The sequence below is a fragment of the Indicator indicator genome, chromosome 11 (genome assembly GCF_027791375.1).
Source record: "Indicator indicator isolate 239-I01 chromosome 11, UM_Iind_1.1, whole genome shotgun sequence".
NCBI lineage: Eukaryota > Metazoa > Chordata > Aves > Piciformes > Indicatoridae > Indicator > Indicator indicator.
In genome coordinates this window covers 24,725,088-24,741,798 of record NC_072020.1, presented here as the reverse complement: position 1 = coordinate 24,741,798, position 16,711 = coordinate 24,725,088, and the positions used below count along the sequence as shown (strand labels likewise).

General features: G+C 38.9%; 1 protein-coding gene across 1 annotated transcript; it reads left to right on the top strand.

Moving 5' to 3' along the window:
- The first annotated feature begins 328 nt into the window (after positions 1-328).
- TMEM196 (transmembrane protein 196) lies at positions 329-16,461 on the top strand. Its single transcript, XM_054384823.1, has 4 exons — positions 329-475; positions 10,019-10,075; positions 11,893-12,147; positions 16,399-16,461. Exons 1-4 carry the CDS (start codon positions 329-331, stop codon positions 16,459-16,461), a joined length of 522 nt encoding a protein of 173 aa, XP_054240798.1.
- Positions 16,462-16,711: the final 250 nt, after the last annotated feature.

Here is a 16,711-nt window from a genome sequence, read left to right as displayed (position 1 = left end):
GCAACACACACCGGCCGCTGCTCTGCCCGCGCCGCCCGGCCCCGCCGCCGGCCCGGCACCTTGGAGAGCTCCGCGACGCCGGGGCCGCGCTCGCTACCGGTGCGGGGCTGCGCGGGGCCCGGCGGCAGCGGCAGCGGCAGTGGCAGTGGGGCCGCCCCTCGGCAGCGCCCCTCGGCAGCGCCCCGGCGGCCGCGGATGCGCCGCTCCGCCCCGACTGCCGGCGAAGGAAGAAAAGTTTGGGGGCGACTTGGGGCGGCGGGAGCGCCGGAGGAGAAGGAGGATGCGCGGTTTTCCCGGCTGATCGGGAAGGAAGGATGACCGAGGGAGAATGTGCACCAGCAGCCAGATCATCGGGAGCCTCCTGGTGCTCTCCGTGCTGGAGATAGGGTTAGGGGTGTCCAGCGTGGCCGTGGGGGCGGTCAGTTTCAGCCTGGTCCTCACAGAGCATAAACCTCAACTGGGAGACTCTTCTCCGGTATGGAGCGGGGTGTGTGTACGTTAGCCATTTCACTCTCTCTTTAACTCTTTATGGTGATGATCAGACCGTACGAAGGCATCTCCCTTCCCTCCCTTCCCCTCCGCGTGTGCATGCTGCGCCGAGACACTCGCCGGGTCCATCTCCGATGTGCATGGGGGACAGTCTGCATACTCGTGGGGTGATGGGGAAGGCACGGTGGGAAAAGGAGTGTGGAGTGGGAGGAGAGGGGAAGACCCCTTCTTTCTCGCTTCTTTTCATTTTTCAATTTTGCTGAGAACAATTGAACTTTCTGTGAACCCACTCTCCCACCTGGGGAAGCCCAGTGCTTCAAGTGGAACATGGGCCATGGCTTACAATCCTTAAATTGTCTGTGAGTTTTGGTTTTTAAAAGGAATAGTCCTGTCTCTGATGCCAAGACTGTCAAAACGTATTTTAAAATAATGTCAAGGGTATGTCAGCTGAGTTCTGAGCTCTTGCTGGAAAAAGAAAAAGAGAAAATGGTAAGGACAAGGCAAGAGATGTTCTCATGATCTGGGCATCATGAGCTTCTTGTAAAATGAGAAAACAAAACAAAACAAAACAAAAAAAACCCACCCAACCACCAATAATGGGTTAATAGAAGCAGTGTGTTCATATCACAGAGCATTTCTCACTTCTCAAAATGTTTTTGGTTTTGGTTTGTTTTTTTCCATTTTTGAGATATCCATGTTTATAGGAAAATTTTGTCTCCAAATGATTATTTATATTTATGAAACAAAGAATAGGAACTATTGAATATTCAGCCTAAACATGAGTGGGCATTTTTGAACTCCAAAGCTGGTTTTGGCCAGCTGGAATTGTACAGCAGCATTTCTAAAAGGATTGTTTGCTTTGCTTGAGATAAGATGATAAATGCAAAACACTCTTGGTTATTCATCAATGTAACCTCCTGTAATTTATAGATTCATTCTGACAAAGTGCTTCATGTAATATCCTCACTGCCAATAATTATTAATTATTGACAACAGTCACAAATATTTTGGCAGCATATAAACAGACACATAGTTCTGCACTGCAGAACAGGCAAGTGAGAAAGGAGAATGAAGACCAAATAAGATAAGATAGTGGCCAACAGGTATTATATTATCAAAATCAGTTCAAAGAGGGAGGTTTCTCATCATTGATGATGAAGAGAAAAGATCACTCACAAACATGTCTCTGTCTGAAGGTTTAATAGCAGAGGGCAGAATGCTGGGTTTCAATAAGTCAAAGAGTTTTGACCAGCCTGTGAGATCAGTGCTTTATGCAGTGATTGCATTATGTGACAGCACTGTCACAGCTGATACCATTTCATGACTATGCACATTTCCTGCACAACTGCCTCATTCATTTTTATGCTTTCTGTTACCCTAAAGCTTGTACTATCTGTATATAAAGATTCTATTACATTAGATGTTGGCTCCAAAGAGCTTATAACCAAGGCAAGTCCAACATAGAATAAAAGGATGTAAAGGAGTATAAAAAAATTGCAAACCAAAATTGATTGGTATAACAGGTGGTTATATTAAGACACCAGCAGTCTGGCTGATTTCTAGCTGTTCGTAGGCAGAGTTTTAGAGAAGAGTAAGACAGAGGGCAACAAAATGCTTTTGCAGGTATTTATAGAAAATTCTTCCCATATGTGAGTGAAGAGGCATGAAAGGGAAACCAAAGGGACTTGTTTGGAAATGTAACAAGTGGGTGAAGGATGCCCACCACTAGAGCCAGTAGTGACAGGCATCAGCTGCTAGAAACTGAGCAAAGTGCAGGTTGGGTAGGCAGAGACAGGCCGTGATGGAACTGTAAAGTGGAAGCAAGCAGTTTATGCTTCCTGTAGTAAAGGAGATCTCAAAGTAGTATGCAGAGTGGAATGACTTGGCTATAGAAGCTTTCTTTGCCTTGAACCACAGGCCTTTGTTCTAAAATGTCATCACTATGGTACCCTCTTTGTGCCACTCCAGCAATTCAAATTGTCTGTTAGGTTGTGTTCCTCTGACTAGATGACTAGCAGGTGAGACAAGACAAGAAGGGGGCCGGAGATCTGCTGTTCTCCAGGGATGCTTAGGGCCATGAAGAACTGCATTAAGACAAATGGTGAAAGATTTGTTTGCACAGTCTCAGAATCATCCTGTTGCAGAAATGGCAGAAGCCACCTTTCTGCTCACTGGATCTTACCATGAGCACACATTGCCTTTATTAAAGAATATGTCTTGAACAAAATATGCTATTATTTTCCAGCTCACACTCTTGAATCAAGATTTTCCCCTGAGAAATGAACATCAAGGAAAAGAAAGGGACATTAAGGAAAAAACTAATGATTTGAAAAAACTAATGATTTGACATGTTAGGTGGCAGAACACTGGAGTTAAGTTGAACAGTGTCATGTCTCCCAATGTAATTTGCCTGGAAATATGCTGAAAACTTTTGCCTCTGTTCTATCCTTTCATGTGAGTGGAACTCAGCAGAGGCCCAAGTTCACAAGGAAATAGATGAAGATAGCATCACCATGGAAACCTTAACCTGAATTCCTAAAATTTGGGCATCTTAAAATCATGCACATTCTACCTCCTATACTTTCCTCCCTATGATGCTTTGTATTTGATGCACATTAGATTTCTTTTTAAAAGAAATTTGATGTTCTTATTGTTCACTGGCTCCATTCAGCCTTATAACTTACTTATGTACCTAAATAAAAGCATGTGAATCCCACCCATAGGATTAGAGATACAAGTGAAGTTAAGCATGAGCTGAAGTGCTCTGATCATTGCATCCTCTGCATTATGTATAAGCAATCTGGGGAAAGTGGAATAGACAAGAATGAGGAAATCAAAAGCCTAGACATTGTCTACATCAAAAATGCGTGGAAATGGGAAAGCAGTTTCTAGATTTGTTGTTCTCATTGCGGTTGAGATGGATTAAGATAGTAAGAGTTGTTTTAAAAGTAGCCAAAAGAAAACAACTGAAGGTGCGGCTGACTTCTCAAATTATCTGGAGCACATAGAGACAGTTATCCAATTTAGTTTACATCATATCCAACCTGTTCTTCCTTAAATAGGCCACAGCTGCTAAATAATTAACAACAAACAAACCCCACAAAAGCAAAAATTTAAAAAGAAAACAAACAAAACCCCTCAAAATGAAAACAACAACAACAACAACAAAAAAGAAGAAACGAAACCCCAAAACGATTAAATAGCCAAACAAACATAAAAAAGTAACCCCCAAAAAACCCAGTCCCATACAATCTCAGGTGAACGTGTGGTTGATTTCTAGATTTTCTTTCTGTTTGTTAGGATTGTATTGGTATTATCTACCCCACAAGCTGTACTCAGTGTCTCTCAAATGTCTTTTTTTTTTTTTTTTGCCCAGAAATCAAGCTATATTTCTGAAATCCACCGTTCCCATTCAGTTATATGACATACTACAGAAATGATCCAACCAATGAGCATGCTGAACCAATATGCCAACATAGCAAGAATGACAGCATCAATAGCAAAGACTAAAATAAGCAAAAAAAAAAAAATAATTAAAAGGAAATAATTCAGAAGATAATTCAAAGAGTATTCACAGAGACTTTTTTAAATGGTCCCATCCTCTCCCACCTATATTTAGAACACAATGGTTGCATCACTATCACTATGAATAGTGAGTATACACTCACACACATATGTATACCGCTCTAATTGTTATTTATTCTGCAGAGGTGAATAAATTCCTGCTATAAATGAGATCCCTTCACAGAAAGAGAGAAAGAATGAAAGACAAAAGCCACATCATTAGCCACATATGCCATCTATCTTAATATGCACTGATGATTCACTTATGCCTCTGCCCCTCCAGAGTAATATTTGCTTCCTTATAAAGATAAATATCTAAATGTATTTCAGAGGTATGCGCTCTCTGGATGTTGGTCAGTCAGTCTGTCTGTAGGGGCAGAGTTGTTTCCATGATTTGTGATTTTAGCACAGGGGAAGTGTGCCTACCTTTCAAAAAATCCACATTTATCGTTTGGCTACAGAAATTTGCTTCAAGTTGGCACTTGAATTATTTTATTTCGGTGGCTTATTTTTACCCAAGACTCTCTAAAAGCAAGACTTTCGACTGATAAATCAATGTTGGTGGCCTAAAATTTTAAAACATTCAATTTTGCATCTAGTTTCTGCTTCTGCTAAGTTTCTTTTGGAAATGATAGGAAAATTTTATTAATTTTCTTTTGCAAAAGAACACAAAAAAATCACATTATTTTTTAGCATGCAGACAAAATGCAGGTGTGATCCTATTTTATTTTAACGTATGCATTGCATTTTCATCACTGACCATATTTCTGGCTGGCTCCTGTTCCTGATGAAATGAATCGTAGAACTATCAGTGAGCTCAGAGGAAGCTGGAGAAAGTTCTGTTACCTATAGGCGAGGAAGAATGTACCAAGCGTGGGAGCTTCTTGCCTTGTATGGATCTAGGAAAATTCACTCCAGATGAGAGGTCTTTCAGCAGGACTTTAGCAGTCTGTCAGTAGGTCTTTATTCAGACACTCCAGAATCAGAAACAGATTTGGAAGATGGTCTATCCAAGGAGACTTGTAGGTTGTATTTATTAGGATCTGTTGGATACAGGCTGACTTAGCATATGATTAAATGTTTTGCTGAAGAGAAGACTTTAGTTTACCTGCAGGGAATAATCTTTTTGTTTGTTTGTTTATTTTGAGATAAAAGCCATCATACTCTAAACCAAATATTTGATACTGAGCTAACAAAAAGCATTACTATTTAAATTTGTTATTCTGACAGACCCTAAACAAGTAAATAAATATTATTTTGTTCTGAGAATTTGAGCATTTTTCCAAACGACCAGGAGCTTTTTTTGAATCACTGATGGCAAGGTAGACTTTGAGACCCATAGGCCCACTTCTAAATTTCCTTGAGTGTTTCTAGAAACTTTTTCCCATTTTTAAAGCATCTCTGCAGATTGAGAGCCAGACAAATGGAAACACTAATCACAAAAACTAGGATGGAATTTAAACTGCTTGTATACAGCTTGGAGCAGTGGGAACTGTAGCACCACCTGAGCTGATATCACTAAACAGCACACTGCCAGGTCAAGGTATCAGATCAGGTTAGACATGTTCTAACATCATGTCTCACTTCAAATAGCAGAGCTCCCCCTTTCAGCATGACAGATTTGGGGGGACATGGCATTGGATTGTGGCAATGCTGTTGCATCTGGTTCTGGGACTGGATGGTCTGCAGCCAGGTACACATTCCTATCTCCACAACCCTTCTCATGGGACAACAGCATCATCAGATGTTTCCATCCTGCTTCAGAAAGATGATTCTGTTTCTCTATAGAGGTAATGGGCAATACCACTACCTAGACTCACTCTTGTTGCCCGTTGTTGTTTTTCTTTAGTTTAATGCCTTTGTTTACATGAATGCATTTATGCCTGCACTAAGAAAAAATAATCCTTGTTCTGAAATAACTTTGAAGAGTTAAAAAAAGAGTTAAAAAAGAGTTAAAAAACTGCTCTCCTCAGTTCACCCATTAGGGATTTCAGCTCTTTATCTCATTTGGATGGAGCTGAAGCAGTAAGATTATTAAATAGAATGTTTCTTTATAGACATTACTAATTTCAAATTCCTGATTATTCTCATGTTTATATAGTTTTAGTGTGAAAGATAGATTTTTTGGTTTACCACCTGACAAGAGAATACAGAAGTGAAACTGTTGATTGTATTGTGATGCTTTCTTCTTTCAAGTAGAGGATTACTTGAATAACTATGATATGATTGCATCTTCACTCTGTTACATTTAAATTTGGCATCATTTCCCTTCCTGCACTTCATCAGATACTGATGGATGATCCAAAATGCTGGAGGGCTTTCTACAGAGTATGTAACGTGGGCTGCTTCTTTGTCATGGACAGTAACTAGGGATCAAGCACTTCTTATATTCAATAGTTTTTCTCTACTATTTTCTTCAGCCTCTCTCCAGAAATATTTTACATAGTTTTTATTTTCTCAAGAGAATTACACTCACCATTGCTTTTGACTTCTCAAATTAGAAGAAAGTTTCCTTCTATTTATTTCTTCTTAACTTCAATTCTTTTTCTTCTGTGTGATGTAAACAAACACATCTTTGGCTCTCTGCAGATATAACTAAAACTGAATCTATTTTACAGACTACCAACAAGAAAGTCACCTTTTTCAAGGAGAAAGTGAAAAGCCAAGAAAATATGAAATAGAGATGGATCCAAACCACAGAATTTGAATCTAAATTGAGATTTCAGCCTCCATACCAAAATCTCTGGGTGTTTGGATCTGAGGTTTATTTCAAGCCCATACTTAATATAAAGTAAATTAAAGCATGTTCAAAATAAGCAATCTCCTTTTCTGGTAGGTCTTTGGTTCTTTAGTCCAAAATTCAACAGACCAGAACAGAGACGTTCAAATATGTATATTGAATACAAGCAGCTGCAGTGTGAACAGCAAAGACTCCACAAATGGACACTATTGCATCACCTTGCAATCACACAAGTGCTATCAAAGGGACTCTGACAGGTCCCTGGCAAATCTTCACTGGAAAGGGGACTGAGGCAATCACAGCCCACTGAGTCTAGAAGTACCTTTTGTGCTTTGTACCATCTTTCTTTGGATTTTTTATCAACCAAAGAGTGGTTCTGCCCCCATCTATTATAGGTTGATACATTCAATCCTGCCACCTCTGCTAGTCTTGACACAAAATATCATGAATCACAGGAGGTATTATGACTAAGCCCAGAAGCAATGGGAATTGGTTGCAAATGATATTCTATGTAGGTTTTTAAGTTAGATTTTGGATCTTTTAGCCTTTTGAGATTTTTCTGATGAATAATAATTAAAACTAAATTCCAGTAGTGAAACAAGTCCCAGTCAAAGGTCCTTCTCTCCCAGGGCATTATGGAAGGGCTATTAACTTAGTTGATCCTTCATTAAATGTTTTAGCCTTACTATCCTCATGGATATGAACACTTCAACAACTATTCATTATCTTTATAATGATCTTATCTTCAGTGATGTATTTCTTTTACACTCCAGATGTACATTCTTGAAAAAAAAAAATTAAAAATTACTGACCTATTCTTTCAGCTGTGAATGCAAATTATCAAATCCCCAACTTTTAAAACTAGTTGACACACACTTGTTAAACATTCAAACTATCTTTGATGGTGTCTTCCAGATACTTTCTGTATGCTTTCCAGAACTCACACATTTTTCTTTATACAAAATTTTCCTTTCCAATCACTATAGAGGGAAATTATTAATCCAATTTATCAAGTCCAACTGAATATAATTTAATTACAGTGATTTCTTCAACACCTCTTTTTTCTGAGGTTTCTGCATTAATATTAAGAAATACAAAACTCTGCATGTGAATATCTGAAGCATCTGAAGGAATTGAAGGCAATCTTCAGCGTCAGGACTGGGAATGATACTTCAAAACTTCACAGAAAGCCTGACTGAAATCTTGCAAATCATGGGTGATAGTTCTTAGCTGAAATCTCCACTGCCTGTGAGAAAGGGGCAGAGGTAGCCTACCCCTCAGTGCTCTGATTATTCCAATGGGTGAGCTCTAGTAGCATCTGACAGTTGTTATGTCCTGGTATGTCCTGAGCCATTCAGTGTCATGGTCTACAAGACACAGCCCTCTCCATAATCAGATTGGTATTAAGTCCACATCCTGTGCTTAGCACAGAGGTAAATAATATACAAAATTTAACAATATTAATTGTGGGGAACTGTGATATGGACCTACTGGAGCAGCTCCAGAGGGTCATAAAGATGATCAGGGGGATGGAGTAACCCTGCCTGTAAAGACAAGCTGAGAGAGCTGGCATTGTTCAGCATGGAGTAGAGAAAGCTTTGGGGGCACCTTAGAGTGGTCTTCCAATACTTAAAGAGGGCCTACAGGAAAGACAGGAGAAGGCTCTTCATCAGGGAGTGTAGCGATAGGATGAGAGATAATGATTTAAAATTGGAATTTGAGAGTAGATTTAGACTAGACATGAGGAAGAAATTCTACGCTGCAAGGCTGGTGAGACACTGGAAGAGACTGCCCTGGAAGTGTTTAAGCCCAGATTGGATGAAGCTTTCAGCAAACTGATCTAGTGGAAGGTGCCTTTGCCCATAACAAGGGGGTTAGAACTAGATGACCTTTAAGGTTTCTTCCAATCCAAACCATTCTTTCATTCCATGATTTTATGGACCTAACTCAGAGTAAAAATATATCTCATCTTATGCTTAGTTACATGAATGAACTAATTTAGTTGTAGAAAGATAAACTATGTGTTAAAGCACCTCCTCAACTGGTATACAGAAATGAAATGTATATGCAGTATGTTACAGGGACCCTGAACAATGTACAGCAACTGCTTTTTAATTTTTTTTCCTTTTCATTTTTTTATGTAAAAGCCAGGTCTGTTCTGTGATTTAATCCTAAATCCAAGTCAAGCACAACTTGCTAGAAATACCATCTCAGTGCAAAAAAGGATGTGAAAGAATCCAGTTTTGAAAGTCTAAAACTACTTCCCAAAAGGGGTGTAGGCTTAGCTTTCCTGAAAATAAGTTTATGAGGTGTTGAAAAAGTCTTTTGAGAGCATTGAAGACACCTGGAGAAGGCCTTATTGCTTTCTTACAGCTACTGTATTTCCTATCATGACTGCTCCCTCAGGGACTATTTGCTGTTTCCCTTATTAAACTTTTCTGTGGGAGGAAAAAGAGCCATCAGAGAACATCAGTCTTTGATGCAGGTCACTAAAAAGCATTAACATCTATTCATATAAGCTAATAGGTGGTGTCTCTGATTTTGTTAATTAGTTTTTTGTCTAATGCTTGATGCAACAATTAACAGATCTGCTTGTGAAAGGAAGCTACATGAAAAATCGCACAAGTATCTGTGTGCTGTCTCTTGCAAAGTGGGATATCTAGAACCTGAAATAGATCTTCCCGCATGCTCAGTGTAGCCACACCAACAGATATACCTGTCTGCACACGTGCACATGTGCAGGTGACTCAATTGTATTCTTGCCCAGAGTTCCACTGTCTTGGGGACAAAAATCCATGTATGATCCCCCAGTGGTTCAGACGGTAGGAACTGGGCATTAAGTAGATGATTGGATCACTGACTATTGCCTTGCAAAACTTGTCTGAGAAAAAGAGTAAGTAGGCATCTTCTGCTTGCAACATCACATTGGGTTTTTTCATGTTTTATTTAAAACATGCAAGCAGTTTAAAAGTTTGTTGTTTTGTTTTGTTTTTTCTTGTGAGCAATCACCCTCAGTCTGACTTCTCATTCCAGTTTCTTCTTCTTGGATAAATGTGTTTATTCTTGGGTTACAACTTCCTGAAACACAAGGTTTGTGATAAAAATGCTGACAACTGTAACCATTGCCTACCCTACTGTTGTGGTCACTACTACAGCAACACAACAGGATTTAAACTTGAGACCTTTAGTGATGAAATAATTGACATTTTTTTTTTTCTTTTGCAGTTCCTACTTTGTGGCATATGTGGAATACTGTGTGCCAAAAAAAAATCTGGACTCGTTGTAAGTTACTGCACTGCATATATGTGTATTTGAAAGGCATATTTACCTAAATTGAACTTCTTACTGAGGGCTTTCTGTGTTCAGGTGTTTCTGATGAAAATTGGAAGTCAGCGTTCCAAAAAAAACAATAAGCACTTTGGGTTAATCAAGCCAAAAAGGCAGTTCTGAAATGACCTGTTTAGCTCTTGTCTGTTTAAGCTACACATCACTATTTATCCCTGTCTGCATACATGTGGATGGAAAACCTCCTGACACAACTAAGAATTTCCCCAATAATGTCACTGTTTTGTATCTTCTCTTGTTCAAAAACCAGCATCAGGCTGACACCTCAGTGAGGCTGCTGCCCAAGTTTGATTCTAGATATCATAGCTGTTCACTTTTTTAGCAAGTTCTTTCTGCAATCAGAATCGTGTATAACCCAGTTGTTAAGTGGTGGTGGATGTTTCCTATCTATTCTGAGAATCAGAAGTACAGTCATTTTTTTTCTGACTGCAACAAAATGGTGTTAGTACTTCACAAGTCACAGCAGAACTTCATGTTATAGACATGATACTACTGTAAACAATGTCTGGCTTAATTTTCTGCTAGCTTGATTATTTTGCTGTATACAGATGGAAGCCAAGTAAAGCCAGCATAAGTGTGAAGGGAAAACTACATCTCCATCAGATTATTTTTGAATATTGATGAGTTATCCTGAACCCTGTTACAAGTCTCATTTCTTAAAGCATGCAGAGCGTGACCAGTTCTAAGGGCTATCTGTTCTGATGGTCTCATGGAATAGTCCCTTCCCAGTGGACTGCAGTATACAGCCTGAACACCAAGTTTCTGACAAAATTCTCATCCCAGCTGTGCACAGAAATGGTACATAAGGCTCTGCAAATTGTTCCTGCCACAGCCATTTAAGTACATGTAGAAAGCCATATGAAGTAACATCAAAGGCCCATCTAGATCAACATCTGACAGTCAAGCAGTATCAAGGGGAGTGAATAAAACAATAATTTAACAGTCTGTCCATAATAAAGTCTTTTGTAATTTGTAGTTCAAGGACCAGGGTGGTATCTTTGTAATTAAAGTGACAGGAGATCTTCACATGTCTCATTAATTGCAGCCTGTTTCACATCCTTGTAAAGTTCTCAGAAATATTCTGAGTTAAAACTAAGCAAACACAGTCACCACACTGACCTGCTGTAGAACTGCATCACAGATTTCCTTGGTGGTTCTCTTGCTTCTTTGTCCGACTGTTACAGTGCAGTGAGAAGAAATTAAAGGTACAAGCCTTAAAACTATCACAAAACATTCAGCTGGAACAAAGTCTCCACAAAAGCAGTAGAAAACCCCCAAACTGCTGACTGGATGAATTAGAATTGAACAGGAGGCAGAGTCAGCTGGCACACAAAGCAAGAGACTCATTGTGAACACAAGGCGTTCACGCCTGAGAAGTGGTGCAAAACTGCACAATTGAAATCATCACACATTCTGTAATGTAACTGTTCTGAATGAAACACTGGAAACCAGAAGATTTGTGTCCTAGCAGTCCTTCTGTTGACTTGCTTTTAACACAATCACCTCCTGTTGGTCATGTTAAACAGCTTTATCTTCCATGCAACATCAATCTCAACTCTTGTACACTAGAAGAGACTGTGCTCCCTTGGAGCTCTGTGGGAGCTGAGGGAGTTAAAAATGAGTGTCTGTGCAGTATTTTTTCAGTCCATGATGCTAGTAAACCATTGAGTTATAGTTAGCCTCATTTTTTATATGAATGAATCTGTCTCTTGAAGATGTTACTGTGACATAACCTCTCTTGTCTTTCCTGACAGATGATTCTTTTTTCTGCCTGTTGCATCTGTGGACTAATCGGAGGAATCTTAAATTTTCAATTTCTTCGTGCTCTGACAAAGAAGTCGTCTGCTCTCTATTCTTTGCATCTTGCCTCCATGTCTCTTGCATGCATTGGAATTGGTGGTTGCACCCTTTCTTCATGGCTCACTTGTCGGCTAGCCAGCTATGAACAAAGGAGAATGTTCTCAGAAAGAGAACATTCATTGCATCACTCACATGAAATGGCAGAAAAAGTGAGTTGTGTGTCCTCCCTTATTTGTTCTGCTTCTCCTAAAATGCTACTGTATGTGTTAATGTTTACAATTGGCAAGAGATGCATTCAGTTTTCAGTTTTGTATAAGAAAGAGCTTCTGGGAAATGAAATGCTGCCATTCTCTGTAAGCTTTATTGTGTTGCATTATATGGAGCTATTTTTAGGTACTGTATATATGCAGTACATCCATTTCAATGAAGTACATCCATTTTCAACATAATTCCATTGTATAGCTATTCAACAGCTTAGCTGCTAAATATAGCACTTCATAAATAATTGGAAGCCTTATTAATATGGATTATCATGTATTGTACAGTGAAAAAGCAAAGAATGCTTTCTGTAACCACATCATTGCATGCTTCCAGGATTAAATCAATTTCTTCCTCTCCCAAGTATTCCGCTTATAAAGCAGGTTATTGAAACACCAAAGCCACAGTTCACAATCTTGGATGATTAAACCTAAGCACATTTAGGGCATATTTAGGCACCGAAATGAAACTGATCTGATTTGCAACAGCACTGAGCATTTACTACCTTTCTTTGTTAGAAGGAAGCTTACCAAGACATCTAGGTCTATATTTAAGTGCTTAGAACTTAAGTTCCCCAAGTTAACCAGGTAGGGCCAAAAGAATGAATTGTGTAGAATCTTTAAATCAGCTCCTTGGATTTACAGATCTGACTAATATTTGAGAAGTAACATGTTCACTGATACCCTGTGTTTATGGGACTTCATATCCAATACCTTTCATTTGAGAAATTAGTTGAGAAGGGGACAAAAGTCAAGCAGACTATCCAAACCTCCATGTGCAAGTTTTCATTACAGTGAAGTTCAACAGTCTGTATCATATCAACTGAGACCTCTGAACAGCAGAGTGAGGATTCATTCACTCAGACTTGTAGACTGTTTTCAGATTATCTGAAAAAATATGATATAGCACTTAACTGTTCATTAAGTAAAAATTACTTGTTGCTATTCTTTGGTTTCTTAACTGAGATGAGACACCAAGTAGAAACATATACCTCTGAAGATGTTTGAAACGTGTTTTTTAAAGTTAAATGGTACAGATTACAACAGTAGCAGAAAGGAGAGTGATAAAATCAAGAGAAGAGATACAATTACCCCTCTCATTTTAAAATTAATCAGAATTCTGATGAGCTACATTGGCAAGTATGACCATGGCCTTGCAGATGGTAGGCTATATTGCCTTTCAAAGAGGCTCTTCCCTCATCAAGGACGAAGATGAGGCCCATTTGAGAGAAAAAGAGAGAAAGAGAGAGAAAATAAATGGCCCAGGAAGATAAACGTTTCAAAATAGAGACAACTGCCAATTTTATCAATTTGGGCAGGTGATCACGTACAGCAGTAGTTCCTGGCCTATTGATCTACTGAGTTTTTAGACACTTAGCAATGAGGATTGTCAAATGCCCATGTATCTTGGGTAAAGCGCTATGACTGATGTGCAGAGCAACTGTACTGCACATGCTCAGTGACTGTGGGATGCACCCCACTGATGGTGGACTCCCTGCATGTGTGCTGTACAATCAAGTATGCATGCTGAGATGGTTTGACCTGGGACTTCTTAGACCTACAGCCTGTGAACTGCCTGCTGTTGGCAGTTTAGCTCAAGGCATACCCATAAAAAATAATGAAAAATACTTTAAAGACTTGCATTAAATGAGGCCCTGATCCAGAAAATAGCTTGAAAGTGTTTTATACATAAGACTATTTTGTATATTTATATTGATATACAGTAATATAGACATGTACTGCATGTGCATTTGTTTGTGCTATATTTATTGTATAATTGTTATATTTATATTAGAGATTGAGGGGTATTGAAATAACCGACCTGCCCAGCTGCCCGGTGGTTCCCCCGACACCAGAGTTACCTCCAAGGTACGCTGAACACTAGGGAGCTACCATGTTGTTATGTCACTTCAGGAAGGGCCACCTCTAAGAGGAAATCATAGTTTCAGCTAATCAAAGTTGGCTGATGCTGTGATGTCACTCTGAGTCAGGAATGGTCCTTCCAAGTAGTGACATAATTCTATGTGGTGAACGCTGCAATCTGGAAGTAAGTTGAGTATTTAAAATATTCACCCTAGTAACAGACATCCAAATGCTCCTATTTGGATGTTGCCACCATTGACTCACTCTGCTTCTAATCTGTGTGCTCCTTCATCTCTTGAATTCAGCAACATTTTCTTAATTTATTAATACTTTTATTTTTGAAAATTGAAACATTGGGAAAAATATATATCCTTTTCACTGTTTTCAGAAATTATAATGACATTTTCATAGCTGATGTCTGTAGAGGATCCAAGTGACAAAGCTGACCAAAAGAGGCTTATACTCACTCATGAGTAGCCTTCTGACAGATTAGTACTATCACATGTCTGACTGATAATTGATAGTTAATATTAAATGGCTTTGATAGTTTTGGTCCCTTTCCCAGGTGACGGATATCTTCAGCGTAGATCGAAAAAAAAGGTTTGGGTACCACCTGCAAACAGGCAAAATGGAATGCCCTGTTTCAGAGCAAACAACCCCCAGACTGGGATATAGAGCCCAGTGTTAGGTATGCCTGTTCCTCTTCAGTATATGAGGCAAATAAAGCACCATATAAAAATATACAACACTCTCACTTGCTAAATGGAGAGCTGGATGGTAGGAAATGCTTAAAATTCAGTAAGTTTACTCACCTTATTTTCTCTGAAGCTTAAATTTGTTTCAGGAGTATTAATTTGGTAAGGTTACTTGGTTTGATGGCCCTAAATGTATTTTACAAAGAGGAATAAGACATCCTTTCTCTCACGAACTGCACAGGGAACAATTAAGTCTCATGATCTACTTTAAAATGTAGCTGATAGCACCTAAGAGAGGAGGCATCAGTGCTGCCACTTTATGCTAAACGCTGAGTTCTGGTCTCTGCCTCCCAAACTACTTATAAATCAAATATTGTGGATGAAAAGAGAGAGAAAGAGTCAGACTAGGAATAAAGATGAGGTCCCAGAATTTTCTTCTCTTTACCAATAATCTCAGCTACAATGCTATAACATCAGCCTCTCTCTTTCTGTCTTTCTGCTTAGCCCAATGATTCTTGGCTTTCTTTCCTCATAGAAGGAGGACAAATAAATTCTCTTCTTTCACGTTTTCTCCAAGTGTACCTGGGAGGTAGAAGAGGTGAATTTAACCTTTTCATGCAGAGAAAACCTTTTGTTTCTCATGCAAATATTTTGGAACTAGTCCATCAGTGGCACCTTCGCCTCATCTACCTGACCTTTAAAAATATTAGCTCAAACTGCATTTTTATGTGTGCCCATTCCTTTTGGCATAGTTGGATGTTCTCTGAGATCTGTCATCAGACATAAACAGCAGATAACTTCATTTCTGCATCCAGATTCAATTTGGTATGAAATAGGCCTAGGACTGCTCAGAATAAGGCAGCTCTAAGAATAAACTCTATGAGGCTTTGTAGTCTTGAAGGTGAGAGAATTGCTTAATGAATGTAGCCATCACCAGGCTTAGACAGCTGCTAAGTAGGTGTTGTTTGGATTGTGGTTTTAGAATTAGAAAACTTAACTCCAAACAAGTCTTGGTTTAGGTGCTCTAGGATTCTGACTCATGATCAGGTCAGCTTGTTCGGGGATGACTCATCTGCCACTTGAGTGGCAATTGCTGAACTGCTAAAAATCTGTCTGGCATTATAAGGGAAAGCCAAAATCAGTCTTACCCCAAGAAAAGCAATCAGAACCCTTAGAGCATGTTTGGATCTAGAACTATTTCCCAAATGTCTATCCCAGATGGCATCAAAGGGCATCTGTTTGTAGCATGACATCACAGAAAATGGTTTGAATGGAAACAAAGACTTAATTACCATCTTGTTCCTTTGTAGATTGCCACACAACCTTGAGATGATCCACTTTCAAAGGACAATGTCACAAAATCTGCACAGATGCCATCAATGCTGTATATGTTGTCTGAGAGCAATGTCCAACTCAATTAGTATCACTGAGTCTATCAACTTTCAAATGTACTTAATTTACATAGGAAGAAATGTGATTTTTTTTCCTACAGTGAGATTTATCAAGCTAAATAAAAAATTACAAAGTTTTTCTGAGTGTTTGAAATTCAGAGTTTGTTAAACTTTTATTAAAACCTTAGCTAGCTGAATTTCAAACACCATAAAATGCTTGCAATATTAATCAGTGTTTTCTATTCTTGTTGCAGGAAATGACAGACAACCTAAGCAATGGCGGCCCACATCTGATTTATAATGGAAGTGTATATTAAAAGATTTTTAAAAGTTCCATGGAAAGAAGCTGTTTTAGAATTTTCTTCAGGAAAAAATAGACTCCAAGAAATTGTGCAAATGAAACTATTTTAGCTTTTATGGCCCACGTGTCACAACTGCAGAACAGCACGGTTGCATTTCTCTTTTAGAAAGATGTTCAAAATTTGTCTCCTAAACATTTTGCGGATATACAGTATTTATTCATTTCCTGGCTACTCTCTTTTGTTTTGTTTTCATTTGTTTTGGTTT